Source organism: Amaranthus tricolor, chromosome 6, assembly GCF_026212465.1.
Source record: "Amaranthus tricolor cultivar Red isolate AtriRed21 chromosome 6, ASM2621246v1, whole genome shotgun sequence".
Classification (NCBI taxonomy): Eukaryota; Viridiplantae; Streptophyta; class Magnoliopsida; order Caryophyllales; family Amaranthaceae; genus Amaranthus; species Amaranthus tricolor.
In genome coordinates, this window is record NC_080052.1 from 28522449 (window position 1) to 28541673 (window position 19225).

Below are 19225 nucleotides of genomic sequence, written 5' to 3' on the forward strand. Positions count from 1 at the left end.
TGGTAACGCTTATATGTAATACTTAAAGAATCGATAACGCTGATACGTAACACTTTAAAAATTGGTAACACTAAATTTAACATTTTTGTAATATTAGTAATATTATTAATATGTAACACTTTTTATATTAGTAAACACTTTTCAAAACTATTTTACTTAATTATTATTTTTATATTTTTTTATATTAAAAATTAAAATTGATAAAATAAATAATTTTGAACTTTTATTTACTTTAATCTTTTTTCAATATTATAACCCAAACTATTTTTTAATATTTTATATTATATCCAAGCTAGCTAATTAATTTCAAAATTTATAACTACTAATTGAAGAAGAGAGAAAATATTTTCAAAGAATTTAATTCAGCCTAAAAATTTTAAAGAAGAGGGAAAAAAATTTTAAATCTTGAAAATAGTTCAATCTAACAATTTTAGTGAAAAGGGAAAAAAATTTAAATTTAAAAGTATAGTTTAATAACAAAGTAAATTTAAAGTAGAGGGAAAAGAAAGATTAAATTTTATAAAAAAAATTCAAACCAACAAATTAGGAGATGAGTGGAGAAAATTAAAAAAAAAGTGAAGTCTAAACCTTTTCAAGCAGCACCATCGCGTTCAAAACTACCCTAAATCGTCTCCTTCATTTCCCCCCTTCATTCTTCTCCCCTTAATCAACCCAGCGTCCCATAATCAACCCAGCCAGCAATCAACCGCCGCGCTTAACGAATCGTCGCAACGTGGTATCCTCCCGCCACGGCTTCTTCCGCATCTTTCCCCATAAAATATTTGGCAAGTAGATTTCTATCTTAAATCTCTTGATATGAATTGTTATTGTTCATTCTGTAGTTACGGTTCAGATTCTTCTTTAATATATCATATACAATTCTTGTTTTAAATTAAAACTTGCCTGGTAAAATGTTTTCGACCAAACCCAGTTTGCGGCGAAGATGGGGTTACCTATTGGTGCGGCTGTGCGGATGCTCATTGTGCGGGTACTTGGGTCGTGAAATTAGGGTATTTTGATGTGGGAAGTGGTGGGTCGAGTCCATTGTAGTCGGGTCTAGCTCTTCTTTTGGTTCATATAATTTTTCTTAGTTATTGGGTTTTCTGTTCTTTGTGGTTTGCTTTGATATTTTGAGGGAATTACTTGGGACTTTAAAGCAATATCACTTAGGGTTGTAACCAAGACGTTGTGTTGATCTTGATCTATGCGTTTGGTGTGTAGCTTTTCTCAATTTTTGTGTATGATTCTCTTGATTTAAATATAGGGATTCGATGAACTAACGGATTCATTTTTGTATATAAAATTGTAATGAAATTGAGAATTGACAAATTCATTATGGGAAATGAAATTCTTTACTTTGATGCATTGTTTATGATTTTAGATGTTGCTTTATTTTTTGCATTGGATAAATTTTGATGGATGTTGCTTTATTTGATAAAGTTTGAGTGTAACATAAGACAACATTTAGTAGCAATCTTAACATTGCAACTTTTGGACAAGCAGTTATATGTATTGGAAATGTAGCACCCAGCAGTTCCTTGGTCAGAAACAATAAAACTGGTCTCCAGAACACTTGGGGCATCACTTGTAAGAAAACGACTCAAACCACTTAGGAAAGTAAATGAAACTAAATTGATTGATTATTATGTGAGGTGGAACCAAATCATATTAATAAGGTTAGTTTGATTGTGGATCATATTCCTTTGTTTGGAATTTATCATTCTTGTTGTAGCTAAGCTGTTGGTCTCGTAAGAAAAGCTTTATTTGTTTGTTCATTGCTAACGAGTATGAGGGTTTGCTTCTTCCTGTGCATTATTATTTCATAAAGGTGGTGGAACAATTGATCTTGAACCTTGCTTCACGTATACATCTGCAATTCAGCTTACTTTGGCTCCTCAATCACCACTGGAGCTGCAGCCTCAGTAACTTTGGATTGATTTTTTTATCAATGACCACTAGAATTGTGTTCTTTTAATCTTTGTAATGATGTACATATGCATATATTTATACTCAATATACAATGTATGTTTGAATGTCTTTGATTAAGTTTACACTGTTAGTGATTGATTTCTATTTATTTTGTCATTATTATTATTATTATTATTATTATTATTATTATTATTATTGTTGTTATTGTTATATAATTAATGCCGGTAAAAGTGTGTGATTGTAGAGTAGTGTTACATTAGCTTAATAGATTAGATAAAAAAAAAAGTGATACTTAATGACAAAAAAAATATTACCAAATACAAAATAAAGTAATACATAAAGTTATTAAAAGTGATACTTAATTATAAAGTGTTATATTAGCTTAATTGATTAAATGGAAAAGTGTTACTAATAAGAAAAAAATGTTACAAAATTCTTAACAAAGTGTTACATAAAGTAGTCAAAAGTGATATATTATTGAAAAGTGTTACAACAGTTTAATTAATGAGATGAAAAAGTGATACCTAATTATAAAAAAAGTGTTACATAAGAAATAATAAGTAACACTATGAAAATGATGCATACGCAAAAAAAAAGGGTTACCTAATGTTATTTAAAGTAACACTTGTAAAAGTGTTGCCGTAGGCATGTAGAAATGTTACCTAAGAGAATAGGTAATAGCATCCAAAAAAGTGTTACTTTAGATCTATAGTAACACTTTAAGCACTTTAAGTTACACTTTTTGAGTGTTACCTAAAGCTAACTATGTAGTAGTGACATTATTAGACATCAATAAATAGTGGAATTCAACTCATCAACACAAATGAGTTTTATTTGTCTATAAATAATAGAGTTTATCTTATCTATTAAATCAAGAGATTTATTTGAATATGTGAATTAAATTATCTGAGTCGTATGAAAAAAATTCATAAAGTGAATTCATTAAATGAGTAATGATATAAGTATTCTCTTTCAAAGATAAACTAGTATTAAATATAGGAGTAATTCACGGTATTTTTAAAACTTGCAACATTAGAAATATAATATGTTCTATTCATTCAATAGCTGTTCTATCTCCCTACTAATATAAAAAATGCTTGTTAAGCAGACTTTTTATAGATTTCCCACTATATGTACTTTAATTATAACATCAATTTTTCAAATTTTATTTATTATATACAATTAAAAAGTAATAATTGAATTAGTGTATTAAAAAATATACTTCTAAGAATGTGTTATACTTTAAAATTAAAGAAAGTAGTTCTAATACTCCAATATTCATATTTCATAAAAGTATATACTTATTATGGTTTTGATATGATTCACTTTTTAAACACTACCGATCAAAATTGACTTCGAAATTTTTTGTTATATTAGTTTAATGTATAATTTAAAGAATTAAGGCAACAAAAAACATAAATTGATAATTGAGGCCGTGTAATATGTTATACTTTATTATATTACACTCCTCACATGAGAGCCCTTTGAAGTAATTAGAAGTGTGGATACATACAACAAAGAACTCTTCTTAATTAGCTTATATTTAACGTTAAATATTCTACTTGAAATAAAAAATGAATAAGATTTTGAACGCATGATCGTACTTTAGTTTTGTTTCGTTCCAATATTATATCAAAAAATCAATTGAATTAAAATCAAAAATTTAAACTAATGATTGAAACTGAGTAATTTTTAATCTTAGTTTTTAACATTAACCATAGTCTAAACCAAATTATGCCAAGTTGGCAAAATGTATGGCGCTAATGTTCTTGTTATTTGTCCTTTATGGTATACATTTTCCCTAATAATTTTGGTTTGAATTTATGTGAAGTTGTCCAATCAGAAAAGATTATTAGATTTTTAATGGTGTAATTAACATATTAAATTATGTCAAATATAAGTTGTCTATTTTATGTCTCTGTCAACTTTTGTAGATGTTTTTCTCAATTATCTTAACAAGTTTGTCAATTGTCATATCATAATCTTTAAAAGTAAATTATGAAATAAGTATAGCTAAAAAAAATACTATCAAAGTATTAATAATAATTTATTAAGTAAATATCTGATAATAATGAAATTTTTTCTAATAACTAAAAAAAAATACTATGAGACTAGCTTGTTCCTCATGAGTTCTCTTTATTTTAGATCTGTTTGATTTAATTTACCATATCTCAGTCATATGGCTAATCACGTTGAAATTTATCCTAATTTAGTGCTTAAGCTTTAATAAAATAAATGGATTATTATCATGATTTAATAAATAGAAATATTTAAATTAATATACACATGACATGAGTGTTTATGGGCCGAAAAAGTAACTATTGTTGAGTGTCACAAAGTGACCTTGGTTTAGTTGATAGGATTTTTTTTAGTTTTTTTCTAATTATTTACATAGACGCTTAATTTGAGTATGTTTGACATAGCAATTTAAGTAGATGTTAGTGATTTAATGATCTTAAAACATTAGCTTACAAAAAATATCAGTTTAAGTAGTGTTTATTGGTGCATGTAGCTAATTTGATTGTTATAAGTTATAGCGTTTCAAAATTAAGAATAACAGTTTAAGATATTCTTTACATATTTGTCAAAAAATCATATTTTAAAAGTGTTTATAAATGCTAATTTTATTGAATAATATAAATTTACACAACTAATTAGACAACTACATCTCTAACAACTACAATTACTTAAATAACTAAGTATTATTGTGCGCAACTACCTTAGGATGAACAAATCTTTTAACTACGTAATTCACTTGAGTTGTAACTTACAAGTTCAATGAAAAAAAATCTACTTTGTTTAATAGATTTTTGAAAAATAGCCTATAAAATACTTCACTTATTTTTAAATTCCTGTAAAAAAAACATACAATTTTACTAGTATTTCAAAACTATTCCCTCTATCTTATAAAATTTGTTATATAAATTTCATTTTAGTTTGTACTTATAAAATTTGCCCTAAATTTAATTTTGACTATAATTTCATATTTTTTCTTTCATTTTTAGTTACACATTAACTTATTTTCAAATCTTATTTACACATATTACGTGTTACTCCACTAAATTCAAGAAATAAAATTAAAACTCCTAATAATTTTATTTACTTATTGCAATTTCAATGGAATTTGAACGTAAACTTGCATTATCAATTTATGATTTAATTAGCTTATCCCTAAAGGTAGATCTATTATTACTAGTACTCCCTTCTTAAAGAAGTAGTAGTATTATCACTTGAAAGGGGGGCAAACAATTAATGGCAGCATTAAATGAGACAAGGGTGTTGTATATGAGTTAGTGCACCTCATTATTTCTCTCTGTACCTTCTCTTTCTCTCCCCTTTTTTTTTGTTGCATCTTTTCTGTGATTACTATCAATTTTTTTTTTAATTTTAGGAATAATTATAGAGGTCCCCAATTTGATCCAGCAAGAACACAGCTAAGCTTAATTTGCTGAAACTTCAATTGACCCCACTTTCACTGTTTAGTGTTTACTTCCCCACCTGCTAAAACCCTTTAATTTGTTAAGCTCATTCATGGCTTCCCTTTCTTCCTCTTTCTTTAATTGTTCAAAACATCAATTTTGATGCTTTGGGTACCTCTCAATTTCTCTTATTTTGCTCCTTTTGGCATCTTTTTTGTGTTGGTTGGTGTTTTTAGGCAGGTATGAGAGGAGGGTTTTTCTCTAACTTCATCAAGTTTCAAATTTTCACCTCAGTTCTATTAATCTGTAAGTTGTTTCTGGTTGTTTTTTGATTGATTACTACCTCAATTGGAATTTTTTAGCCTTATTGTTGATTATTTCCATCTGGGTGTTCTTAATTTTTACCTAATTTTGAGTGGTTTTGAAGTGATTTTTGATTTTTATGATATTTTGTTGAAATGGGGAAAAGTGTTTCTCTCCAATTTGGTACATTGTTTGTTTTGAATCCTCTAATTCTTGTTTAGATACTAGTTTTTCAAAGATTTGATTTTTATGATAGTTATGGAAACATTTCAGTAGCTTTGGTATTAGTCTATTGTGCTAACTCTCTTATTTCAGGCCAGAATTTTTTAATAGGATTAGTCTTGGACACATATTTTGTCTCCAAGTGTACTGAAATACCTTTCCATTTTTTTTGAACTAGTTTTTCTTGTCTTGTCTTACTTTTTTCTAGCATTCTTGCGGTGTATTTGCTTGTGTTGTCTTTTCAAATTTCACATGTACTTTTTATATCCTCAAGCTGATATCAAGGATTCTTCCATGTTTAGGAAAAATTGGTGCATATTGGTCCTCCCTTACCAAAGAAGGTTTAGTAGAACTTTCTCAAAGATGTATAAATGTATGTAGTTTTAATGATTCATTGCAGGATATACCAATTGTGTGGTTGTTGTAGTTTTTGCACATGTATAATTTTAAGTGTTGTTGAACTAAGCTTACCTTTTGTAACATGATAGCATCTAAATCAACAACATCAACACAATGCCAAAGCCCTAGTCCTAAAAGATTAAGGTCGGCTACATGAATCAGTCGATTATTTACAGTGTCCACATGGAGGTCTAATTCCTTCATATCCCTTTCTACTCTGGCCCTTCAGGTCATCTTCGGTTTTCCTCGCCCTCTTTTTAAGGCTCCCATTTCCAACTTTTGCCCAAACCTTCTGGAGTTGATCGAAGATCAAACTGTTTGAGCCTTGAGGGACTTTGTTTGTGCTACTATCGGGTAGGAGGGACTTGAAATGTTGACTTGTGCTGGCATGTGATCTTAGCCTAACTTTGTTTTCATTGTGATTGTTAGTTTTCCTTCTGGATTGCTCAAAAGAACGAATTACATTTATTGTAGAGTGTCAAAGAGTGAGCCACACACCATGCCTGCATTTATATTTGATGCAATAATATCCAAAGTTGGATTGCGTTATGGGGGCATTTTTGTGTTGCTGTATTTAGAACAACTTTCATTTCAAGAAACTGTGTAATATTACTATTTTTAGTATGAAGCTTGCTAAATCTTATAATTTCTCTTGCACAGATGTCAATGAATTGTACTGTGCTCCATTAAGTTATTTCGGATATCCTGCTCCAAATGGAGGAGACCTCTTTCCTATGTCACCGAAAGGGGCTCCGCAGCCCCTCATTCCATTTCTGGCACCTTCCCCCTTGACTCCATTTACAAATAGCACAGTCCCTAAACTATCAGGTAGTGATTAACAACCTTTCTGATTTTCTGGGAAACACCGCTAACACTTTCAAGTTTCAATTCATTATTATTCTGCTCTTTGTAGGAGTATGCCCGTTTAACTTCACTGCAGCTGAAAGTATAATGGGACTTACGGCAACCGATTGCTTTACTGCATTTGCTCCGTACCTAGCAAACGTAGTTTGTTGTCCGCAATTGCATGCCACTTTAGTTATTCTTGTAGGTCAGTCCAGTAGAGATACCAAATTGCTTGCGTTGAATGAAACGCTTTCTAAGCAATGCCTATCCGATGTTAATCAAGTATTGTTGAGCCAAGGTGCAAATGACGATCTTCAACAGATATGCAAAATCCGGGCATCTAATCTTACCGAAGGCTCGTGTCCTGTCAAGGATGTTAAAGAATTTGAGACAGCTGTGGACACTTCCAAACTCTTGGAGTCTTGTCAAAAACTAGACATTGTCAATGAATGTTGCTCTCAAACATGTCAAAATGCGGTATCGGAAGCTGCTAGAAATATCAGCTCAAAGCTTGGTGATCTTACTGATGTTCCTCAGCTTTCTGATATTGCTGAAGATTGTCAGAGTATTGTTTTGAGGTGGCTGGCTAGTAAACTCAATCCTTCTCGTGCCAAGGAAGTTATAAGGGGGTTGTCAAATTGCAATATTAATAAAGGTTAGCACCTAACCATATTTGTCTGCATTGTAGTACGTTCGTTAGACTTATTGGAGATAACTGTGTCGGGAAGTTCTGTAATAAAATTTCTTAACTCGAGTAGCTTCCTACATCATGATTAACTGCAGTTGTGTGTGAAGATATGCATCAGAAAAGATGCCTATAACAACATTCTGCTAATCCAACACCATAAAATGGCTCCCATGTGAGTAGGGTTTGGGGGTTGGGTGTACGCTATCTTACCCTTGTTAGTGTTAACAAAGATGTTGTTTCCAATTGACCTTCGTTTGCATATATTATCTGTAACTTTACATTAATAAAAGGTGCATATGATTTAATGAGTCATTTTAATGAAGTCTTTAAAATAGAAAAGAAATTACGGCTCGTTTGGTTAACGGTACTAATTGGTGGTAATGACAATGATTTGTAGTGTAAATTTTCATGATATGTATCATTTCATTCCCATGGTAATGTAAACTTTGTCATAATTTTCTTCTACCACCTAATATCACATGTTCAAATGGTAATGCAATGCCATGAATTTTGTGAAGAAAATAAGATTGTTAAAAGAGGAATAAACTTGGCCATTAAGTTTGTCAATATATATTCCAATAAAAATTGCACTAATTTTCCCATTACCTTTCCCATCATTTAGTACCGATTACTAAACGGACCGTTAAAGTATTTATTAATTTGCAATCTTTCTTTCACGATTTCGTATTTAGTGCATGGGAACTTGCATATCAGCAATAAGATTGAATATTGCTCGCCTAGGGAAGATCAAGGAAGTAAAATAAAAAGATTTATGCTTATCAGGTCTAGATGTCTAATAGCTTTATCGTACTTTCCTGAACTGTAAACCTTGATATGATTCAGAAATGCAGATAAACTTGCTGCATTAGTGAATACTGGTACCAATAGTCGTAGTGCAAAGTGAGTGCTGATAATTAGGAAGAAAGAGAAGAAAACAGGCCGCTGTTGAATAGTCTACTCGTGAGAATTCTACTTTTTGATAACTCTACTTCATAAACTCAAATTTTGTCAAAAAAATATAATTTTGAATGATCTAGTATGTACATTGATAATCAGTTTCTAGTTTGATGCTGAAAAGAAAATAATGATGAATCTAGTCGAGTGAAAAATGAGATCGAATTCTATAGTTATTACTTGCGTCATTTTTTGTCTTTCTGTTGAGTGTTAACCAATTGTTGTTACGTCCTCTCAGTGTGTCCATTGAGTTTCCCTGACACAAGACATGTTGCAAAGAAGTGTGCAAATGTAATAAGCAACACATCAATGTGCTGTAGTGCCATAGATAGCTACGTGAGTCACTTGCAAAACCAAAGCTTTGTCACCAACTTGCAAGCCCTCAATTGTGCCGCTGCGCTTGGAATGAAGCTGCAACGAGAAAACGTTACAGAAAATGTATACAATCTTTGTCATGTGAGCCTCAAGCAATTCTCCGTTCAAGGTAGTTTATTCTTGCTTCACTGTTTCCTATTCTTATACAAATAGTCTAGTTAAGTATCAATTACAGAGCTAACCTTCACTTCGTTCTTTTTGGGCTTTTGGCCTTATGTGGATGCACGACAATTATACCAGCTGGAACACAAGGTACTGCCAAATTTATCTATTTTATTGTTGTCGAAAGATTGTCTTGTTTAAATTAACTAGATTTCTTTCCCCACTTGCCTTAGCTTTCATATACGACCGGACCTAAAAAACTATACTACTTTCTGAGCTTCAATTTTTTAAATTGGAATTTACATGTGCTCCTCTATTCCTTTGACCAAATTAGAGTTTCAATGAAATTATGGTTATGATGGAGAGTTAGAAAATCCATTAGTGAAGGATAGTTATGGTAAAATGTCACGAATCAAATTTGGAGTAATATTTTGGGATGATCTATAAATCGAATATACATGCAAATTAATGGAACTTACCATTCTAAATTGCTACTTTGATTATTAGAAAGTAAGTTGTCAAAGATTAGGAGAATATACATGCAAATTAATGAATTACAACCTCCTGCCCCTTTTTTTTTTAAGTTACAATGGGTTTTCTCGTCCTCAATGGAAGGCAGAAAAATCACTTTCCTTCCAATTAGGATGTTTGAAAAGTCTATGCTAAAAGTATTGCGATTTGCCAGCAATAGATGGGTAAATTTAGCATTTGATCAGTGAGAATGGGCCAAAAGACCAGATTATAGTTATTTGACGGGCTAAAGTTCATAAAAGTTCCTTATAGCTATTATCATACAATTAAAATTTGTGGGGAGGCTGTGGCCGACCCTCGCAACCCCTAACTCTGCCTATGATGGGTGGCCTCTTAAAGACATGAAAGTAAATGCTATTCTAATACCGTCTTGTCCTTGTATGTATTGCTTTTATATCTTTGAGAATTCTAATCTTCTATGCTGAAGATTGGGTTGGATAGTTTGTAGTAACACTTGCAGAATCAATGACCTATGGACTACTGTGTTATTCCTATTGAATCGTTACATCATTTTTATCAACCACCTCCCTTAAAATTTCGTGTTACTTTTCCTGAAAACTTGTTTTCATGTTTGTTATTTCAGAATCTGGATGTCTTCTACAGAGTTTGCCTTCAGATGTTACATTTGACAAGATTTCAGGGATTACCTTTCTCTGTGATCTGAACGATAACATTCCTGCTCCTTGGCCCTCCGCACTTCAGTTGCCAGCTTCGTCTTGCAATAAAAGTAAGCCTTGACTACCGTGCTTTTTTGATCTAAGTTTATCATTATCAATTAGCTTCTGATGTTAATAAACTTGTCTGCACTGCAGCTGTAAACATTCCTGCACTTCCTGCAGCGGCATCCGGAGAAGTCGGTGAGTTTGCAACCTCATCATATAAAGATTTGATTCTTCAATAATGAAATATAAAAGTTGGATTAATAAAATTTTGGAATTCTTTGATTGTTTTGACTGGAAATAACTGTGCCCATTGCGGCATTAACGTCACATTAGATACATCTAGATACATTCCTTCTCCGTTTATTCCTATCAATTGAATTGACATATGCTCCTTCCCAATTCTTTGTGTCATTATCCTCTCCTGTTATTCAAAGTCTTCTACAGCCCTAATTTTCCTCTGTTAAATGCCTTAAAATTCTAGTCTTTCACCTTTCTAACTAGTACAAATTATGGTTGTCTTTGTACTCATTAACCTACATAAACAATGTTCTCTCTTTTCTTGTTAAATATGTGCAACTCCAAGACCCTTATGTCTTTTATTTTGTATTTTATTCTTTAAGGTATGTCCATTCATCCATTTTAACACATGCATCTAAGTTAACCCCATCTTCCTGTTGAGATTAATGGTGTGACTTGAGTGCACAATTGATGTGTGCATTCATATGTGACTCATGGGATGGAATTCTATGGATGACTTGAATGGGTGTATTAAGTTGTGACTTAATGTTTGTGATTTATGATGGAATTTAAGAGCTTGATTAATTCATGAAGTTATATGACTTAACTATGAGAGTAATGGGACTTAATGAAGAAGTGTAAATATTTAATTGAAGATGCTTTACTATGCTTAGTCGAGAAAAACTGTCAGAAAAGCATACTGAAGGTCGCTCGACTGAGCGAGCTCCTGGGTGGGTCGAGCGAATAAACAGAACGTATCCAGAAGTTACTTGTAGCCCGCTCGACCGAGCAAGCCTTTGTTTCGGTCGAGCAGACCTTCTGATGTTTCCTAGGATGCTGTTTTCGTCTCTTTAAGTTCCTGAAGCAGTTTCAAAGTGATTAATTCTCAGCATTAAGGTTGTAATCTCATTGAATGTAATTAGTATTATAAATAGTGAGCTTATTAGCAAACCAATAACACATCAAACACAAACCCCTAAGCCTAAACACATAGCCTTTGCATTCTCTTACATCTTTTGTAATACTTCATTGTAAGAGTCGTATTTCTCAATTGTGATAAGATAAGCAAGTAACTACACACCACGGAGGACGTAGCCATCATTGGTTGAACCTCCTTAAATCTTTGTGTTCTTTTTCATTGTTTTATTTCCTTTAAACATTGTCATAGTCATTAAAATTATATCGGTTCATCAAAGTTACATCGTGCCTTTCGATCTGGGTAACATTAGAGCTTAAGTATCATACTTAGACCCTAATCAAGCAATTATTTCACTTCCTATAATGGTATCTCCTAAAATCCCAATTACGTCTGCAAGTGCTCCTACACTCATTGTCGGGTCCTAAGCCCGGTTAAAGGAGAAGGAATGGGGTAGGTTTGTAACAATAACGTAAAACATATGTCAAAAAAATCCTATGCCCGGGTCCTAAGCCTTGCCTTTTTGACGGGGAATCCATGCCCGGGCTGCCTAGGTCATAGCCTGGGTCATTTGTTTCAAAAATCCTATTAATTATGAATTGTGGAATATATAACATAGAAGAATGGTAGTTAAGTAGGTTCTGTATACATATGTAGAGATAAATGTTTGATGCACCTTATACCAGTATCCTAGATTCATCTCTAACTTACAGAATCTGAACTTACGTTGGGTAGCAAAACAATGTCGTAGTAGTAATAATTGATCCATACCCCTTTTTATGATTCAGCGGTAGGTTAGATAATACCTACAATCGCGGGGTGGGGGTGGGGAATGTATCATTCTTATAGGTGGTGAGAATTAAACCTTTATAAAAATGGTGAAAGGGAAAAGCCTCAACTGTGCCATGGTTCTCAATTGATCATACTCCTTAGTACGCTAATGATTTAGTCTTTTATTTGCGTTTCAGGTCTGCATATGAAGCATCATTGGAATTACTTGGTCATGTTGCTTTCATTCGTCCTGGTTCTTTGTTGAGCTGGTTTTATTCTGAAGGAAAAGCGTAAGTGTTTGTTGTACATGAAGGGAAGATCGGAGACCAAATTTAAAGAAATTTGAGTTTCATTGGGAGCAAGTTATGTTCAATTTTATTTAGCATTGTAGTGATAGTTTATATTCTTCTTCCAAAGATTTTGTATAGGAAGTCTAGAAATACATGAATATATGTGTTGTAAACAATCATGTTAACTCAACCTTGTACATTTCGCATGCCCGAAAAAGCTACTATGTTTAACTAATTCATGCGAAAGGCTATGCACGAAACAAAAGGAGTCGTTGTGGCCTTCTCTATAACACATCCTGGACCTTTGAAGTGCAAGTACAAATATTACAAAATCATACATCATTATATCACCTAAAAGATTATCAAAACCTTTTTCAAAATTATACATGTCCAAAAGACTATATATAAAGAAGGTACAAATTTTTGTTAATTCAGATTATTGCATTTAATTATCCTCAAATCTCAATCTATAATTCAAAATTTTAAAAATTTAAATTCATTACTATTATTTGAAGGATTATATTGAACTTACTTTTCACAGATTTTATTTAACTCTTACTCTTGTCACTATGAGTAACACAATGTGACACACTACAAAAGGTGAGAAATTAAATATTTATCTCCTATAGAAACATATACTCCCTCTAATTCTTTTCAATTGTTCTATTTCTTTATTTGGGCAATTCATTTTAATTGTCCAATTTCTATTTTATTATATAATTTTTGGACCAAATTGTCCTTATAACATTCATATAATCACCAAAACACCCTTAATTTTTTTTAATAAACTGCACTATTTAACCCCCAATACCCACTACATCACATGGGTATTCTATTCAAGGTGGTCTCTTCACTATCTTAATATTCGTGCCCAATCCAAATAAGACAATTAAAAAGAATTAAAAAAGTATATTTTCTCTTGAAAATATAAATATTTAGGTAGAGTTTGCTTTGAACATCTACAATAATCATCAAAATTGCCCTTATATTGGTAAAATAGATCGAACTTACGATTCTTGGCGATCGAGTTGCTAAAAGTAATATTATTGGTTTCAATGCATATTTTATACCTTTTATTCATAAAAAATGTCTCGTTTACCTTATGCACTCTATTCGATGCACTTATTCGATTTTTAATATATCGAGTTATATATAATTAAAAATTATAAAAGATTGATATTAACAATCTTTACATTAAAATGAATAGATAAGATCCACGTGACTATATTTTAGATGAATAGTGTACACTAATAATTGGAAAAAAAAACACCTTTAACAATTGAGAAGTTAAAAGTGTGCTCCAAACATCTACCTCCCCTACACAGCCGTCGGAACTCGGAAAACACCACCATAAATTCTGGAATTCCTCTGTCAATCTTTCTTCTTGTTTCAATCCCTCTTTCAATCTTACTCCCTGCTAATATTGCTAATTACTACTGGAAAAAGTGCAGAAAATTGTGGGAACAAGAAGATTATCCGGTCTATAGAGCTTTAAAACATCCTTTTTGATCATTTGGGCATTGAATCTTCCGCTTATTACAGTATTTTTCACAATTAAATTGGTGGGTATTACTATTTATCCATCAATTACTAATGGGTAATATTTTTGTGAAGAAACCCAAGATCACTGAGGTTGATCGTGCAATTCTCTCTCTTAAAACTCAAAGACGAAAGCTTGGTCAATATCAACAGCAGGTAATTTCTTTGTAGTTTTTCCCCTTTTTGGAAATTTTGTTGTACGATAATTATCATGTTTTTTAAATTTCTGGGTCAAAACTGATTGCCAGAATTTGTTGGTTACCTAATTGGAAAGCAAAAAGTACTAATTTTAGTTTCTGCTGATCTATAGGTTTATAATTTTGATTATCTTGCTTAAGAAAGAGAATGTAGGAAGTTTTATTTTTTATAATCTGCAAGAGAAATGAAATTACAGCTTTATTTATTCATTATTACTTGGATAGATTGATAAAGATTAGGTCTTGATTCATATTTGTTGAAAGCTTGGTTCTTAGCAATAATGTTCTTGGTGTGGTCATCCATGGTATTGCTTGAGGACGGAAGGGTTACAGTTCTTTGTTTTCCGTCCTTTGGATTATAATGGACTATATTAAAAAGACACGTGATATTTGCAACAAGGTTAATCAGAAACAACCTCTTTGTCACCACTAACAAGGGTAGGGTTAAGTACATCACTACACATGCGACCCTTCCAAAACTTTTCCTAGGTGGAAACCACTAACGGGATTGGGGTAATGGAATGTTGTTGATTAGGGGCTTTATAATGTCTTAAACTAGTGAGATACTTGGTTAATTGGGTCAATTGGAGAGAAATCAATGCAAAGAAGTTGATTTTCAATTTATAGTTGATGGTCAAGAAGGTGGCTTTGGATGGAAGTACAGCAGAATATGTTGAAATTTTTTTGTTGGCTAATTTACTCACTTCTCAAATTTTTGACTTATTTTGGGGGTTGGGGGGGAGGGGTTGTATTGTAGTGCAGATGTTTTGAATAGTGCTTATAGTTATAGAGCTTTATTTTGATGTTTAGCTTTGATGATTATGCCATTCGCGGTGTTAGTTTAGTAAGAGGGAAGGGAGTTAGGATATGCTGATATTGAAAGAGGTTGAAGGAGGCCCAAGATGACTTGTAACGTTTGAGTTAAAGATAATGTGAGAATAGGATGTTTGTGGATGAATGCTCGAGGAAGATAATTGGTGTACTGATATATCCAGTTGGCCCTATACTAATAAGATTTAAGTAAGTTATTTTGCTTGTGAAAGTTCCCCATTGTCAGAATTGAATCCTTCTGCCTTTGATGCCAGTCCAACTGTTGTTGCTGAATTAGTATTATGATGCATAGAGTTAGGAGTATGAAAGCGTACAGGTAATTTCTGATTCAAAACTGAAATGCCGGACTCTATGGGAACTTTAATTAGGAAATAATTGAGATTTTTTAGTTTCTGCTAACCTGGTTATTTTTGGTGTTGCCTCCTTCATCTGATTTTAGGTTATCCAACTGAGGAAATAGAGTCATAGGTGTTGATAGCTTGTGTCCTATAAATACTGCCTTCTATCAGGTCATGTGATGTGTTTAGGCCTTTAGGGACGAAATTCTTATGTGCTAATGTAGCAGATTTTTAAGCTGTGAGATACTTAGTTGCTGGGGTTGTCCACAGCAAACTTGCCGGTCGAAACTTTGGCTCTTGAGTCAGTTATGTAGTCTGTATCTTATTAGTTTTTTAAGTGTTTGACTTGTATTTAAGACCTTGATAATATAATTTGCTGAGAGAACATTATAGGTTCTCTCGCTGATGATTTTTGCCCTTTTGCGAAGATTGAGAGTGTAATTTCCAAGGATATTACTAAAAAAATTTGGTTATGTTTTCATTTTCCTCTTGTTGGGTTATTTGTGTTACTTGGTTCCTTGATTCGGAGTAAATGATATGCTTCACAATAAAGGCAATAGTGGCCTGCAAATTAAATCTTTTGCATGTTTCAAGCATAATTTGGTTTACATTTCTGGCCCGTTTGGTAGGTGGTGTTAAACTGTGGTAATGGGAACGAAAACTAGTGTAATTTTGGTTGAAAAATCTCTTGGCTACCTTGGTGTTCATGCTTTCCAACTTCAATCATCTCATTTTCTTCATAAATTTCATTCCAATGCATTACCATTGAGAGAGGTGGTAGTGGAAATTTGTAAACAAAAAAATTTTTTGTGATCAAAGTTTCATCACTAGGGGAATGACATGGAACTTTGGATGAAATTTTACACTATAAATCATTCCCATTACCACCATTTAGTACCACTAGCTAAACGGGCCGTTCAAGTATTTTCTTTACTTTTAAGGGTCCAGATTTGCACTTATATACCTCATATTGTCTTTTAGCTTGAAGCTGTCATTGAAGCTGAAAAACAAGCTGCAAGGGACTTGATTCGTGAAAAGAAAAAAGACAGAGCCTTGCTCGCGTTAAAGAAGAAGAAAGTACAAGAAGAATTGCTGCAAAAAGTCGATGCATGGCTAATTAACGTTGAGCAGCAAGTAAGATTCTAAGCTAACGTGGATCTTTTGATGCCTGGTTGTATTTTGTATGGCCCATCCTATCGTCTCCGTCTCTCTGATACATTAGTTTTACAAGTTTATTTGATCTAGTTGGCAGATATTGAATTAGCCAGCAAGCAGAAAGCCGTTTTTGAGAGCTTGCAGGCAGGAAATACTGCTATGAAAGCAATTCAAAGTGAGATTAATCTGGAAGATGTTCAGAAGTTGATGGATGATACTGCAGAGGCTAAAGCATATCAAGATGTATAATTGTCTTCTTAATTTTCTTTTGTCTTTATTGGATTTGGCGTCAACTATGAAAGTGATATGAATTAAAATTGTTTTCCTGTTGAACTCATTGTCCAAATTTCTTTATGATGTTCTCTAATGTCGATAATATTTCGTCGTGGATTTTAGGAAATTAATGCCATTTTGGGAGAGCAATTATCTGCTGAAGACGAGGAAGAAGTTTTAGCGGAATTCGAGAATCTTGAAGCACAGGTATGTTTATCTTATAAACTTTGTGTGTGCGTGTGTAGTATTTATTGCAGTCTAGTGCGCTTGAGAAATTGAAGGAATGAAAATTTTCCTTTTCCTTGAGAAATTGAAGGAAAGGGATTGATTGGATTTCTTTATCTAATCTTGCTGTTTTCATATCGAATGATGACAAAGATAAGGCCTTTATCTAATGCCGCTGTTTCTGAAGATGGGGATTGGGGATGGACGTTGCCGAACCGGGGAGGGAAAAGGGGAGAAAAGATGGGTTGGATCTGATTAATTAAAAATAAAAAGACCATGCAACCACGTATGCTGCCACATCATATTAATGGGTTCCACATTTCGACATATTAGCAAAACTAGATGTTGCTGGTCAATAACGGGCACTACCCAATGAAAAAAAGACCCCCAAAGTTCAATCCAGTGTTTGTCATTTGCAAAGTACAGCCATTAGGTGCTGGAAGGAACAAAATACAACCCATTTGTCCTAACATTAATCTATTTCTAAAGCCGGAAACCCGTGTCTATCTATCATACCCTGTTAAGGCCGATGAGACGGGCCAATCCAAAAGCTATAGTTTATGCAGTGTTAAACCTTAACATTTTAGAAAGCTAAGACATCAAATACCTATGCCAAGGCAAGGACACATTCCTAGCTATAGCAAACTAAAAGCCTGAGGGTGGCTGGACTTAGATCATGTTCCTCAAAACTCCTTAGAGACGGTCTTGTTATGCTTTAAATGCAGTTCTCCAAAATAGCTCTATAAGTAAATTAATAAAACATCTAATCTAGATGCATTTAGAAATAATTTCATCGATTCACGCAGAATTGGTGATATTTCATATCATAACTTTCCTTTCATACGTCTTGCATTATACCAAGTTACCTTCAATAAAACCCGTCTTATTTTGTACATACCTAATGATCATTACACAAGGCAATGCTAATATTATGAAGTATGAACCTTGAACCTTAATGGCGCTCATACATGCATCCTTACGTAATGCCTACATATACATTTGAACACATACGAGCAAAAAGTATACAGTTTTGTGACAACGGTGGTAATTCCTGCAGTCTTGCAGCTGTAATTTATGGTCTCCGATCATTTATTATGGGATATTATGATTACTAATTTCCCCTGAACCTTGTGTATATCCTTTGTCATGTAATTCTCTAATAGAAGTGTACGTTTTGTTGGTGTAGCTGATCGTCCAAGATCTGCCAGAAGTTCCGACTACAGCTCCTGAAGAGGGAGAGGACCTGGACCTACCTGATGTACCTACCAAGACTCCCGTTGCTTCAACTGCTGCTGCTGACGATATTGAGGAGGCCTCCGATACACTTCCTGAAAAACGAAGAGGTAGCTACTCTTCATATTGTGTTTGATGTGATGATGTTTTAGAAAAAATTCACGAAAAAAGGCTTTTTACAACACTTCTGTTGTAACCTTTTTTTTACGTGCTGTTCGACTGTATTGATGTATTGACTATTCTATGACAGTTATGGAAGAACCTTTGCCCGCATAGCTGCATAGAGTTCTCGGGCCTTACAACAGACTGCATGTTCAAGCCACGACCCTGTTCGTGTTGATTGATTGGTGTTTCTAGGCTTTGCGCCCTTTTTTTTTTTTTTTTTTTGGTCATGTATATTGTTGCAATTATCTACATTATATTCAAGTCTTTTTTACCTATTCAGCTAAAAAAATTGGGAGAAAATCTGCTGTTTGAATCTTCAGTACATACAGAATTGCATTGATCTATCTTATAAAGTCATGGTAATGGGTTCACCCCCTTTTTTCCATCTTATAATTCCTATTTTACCCCCTCATTTCTTCCCCTCATTTGTATTTTGTCGTATTTTCTAAGTATAATTAAATATTTCATTCAGTTGAATCAAAAGATGCAATTTTATACACGGAGAAACCGAAATAAAAATGAGTCAACACTGGAAAAAGAGGTGTGATTTTGTAGAGACAAAGGGACTGAAAAAAGGTGTAATTTTATGGGGTTGGAGGGATTGAATAAGGTGGTGGAATTTTAC

General features: G+C 32.9%; 2 protein-coding genes and 1 long non-coding RNA gene across 3 annotated transcripts; all 3 read left to right on the forward strand.

Moving 5' to 3' along the window:
- Positions 1-473: 473 nt before the first annotated feature.
- On the forward strand, positions 474-2094 carry LOC130815847 (uncharacterized). Its single transcript, XR_009042644.1, has 2 exons — positions 474-1676; positions 1829-2094. It is a non-coding gene; the product is annotated as an uncharacterized LOC130815847 (long non-coding RNA).
- A 3077-nt stretch (positions 2095-5171) lies between these two features.
- On the forward strand, positions 5172-12909 carry LOC130815120 (uncharacterized GPI-anchored protein At1g61900). The gene is made up of 8 exons (XM_057681479.1): positions 5172-5654; positions 6933-7100; positions 7186-7773; positions 8999-9244; positions 9376-9387; positions 10352-10495; positions 10581-10625; positions 12552-12909. Exons 1-8 carry the CDS (start codon positions 5591-5593, stop codon positions 12617-12619), a joined length of 1335 nt encoding a protein of 444 aa, XP_057537462.1. The 5' UTR covers positions 5172-5590; the 3' UTR covers positions 12620-12909.
- Positions 12910-13909: 1000 nt separating this feature from the next.
- Positions 13910-18990, forward strand: LOC130815390 (vacuolar protein sorting-associated protein 20 homolog 2-like). The gene is made up of 6 exons (XM_057681852.1): positions 13910-14339; positions 16531-16683; positions 16795-16947; positions 17101-17184; positions 18389-18545; positions 18686-18990. The coding sequence occupies exons 1-6, from the start codon at positions 14238-14240 to the stop codon at positions 18709-18711; spliced, it is 675 nt and encodes a 224-aa protein (XP_057537835.1). The 5' UTR covers positions 13910-14237; the 3' UTR covers positions 18712-18990.
- Positions 18991-19225: the final 235 nt, after the last annotated feature.

Bases quoted from the DNA above. Each gene is read 5' to 3' on its own strand.
- LOC130815390 (XM_057681852.1), top strand. From the start codon at position 14,238: ATGGGTAATATTTTTGTGAAGAAACCCAAGATCACTGAGGTTGATCGT. The intron at 16,684-16,794 runs GTAAGATTCTAA...TATTTGATCTAG, and splicing joins TAATTAACGTTGAGCAGCAA to TTGGCAGATATTGAATTAGC. The intron at 18,546-18,685 runs GTAGCTACTCTT...ATTCTATGACAG, and splicing joins ACTTCCTGAAAAACGAAGAG to TTATGGAAGAACCTTTGCCC.
- LOC130815120 (XM_057681479.1), top strand. From the start codon at position 5,591: ATGAGAGGAGGGTTTTTCTCTAACTTCATCAAGTTTCAAATTTTCACC. The intron at 5,655-6,932 runs GTAAGTTGTTTC...TCTCTTGCACAG, and splicing joins CACCTCAGTTCTATTAATCT to ATGTCAATGAATTGTACTGT. The intron at 10,496-10,580 runs GTAAGCCTTGAC...TCTGCACTGCAG, and splicing joins AGCTTCGTCTTGCAATAAAA to CTGTAAACATTCCTGCACTT.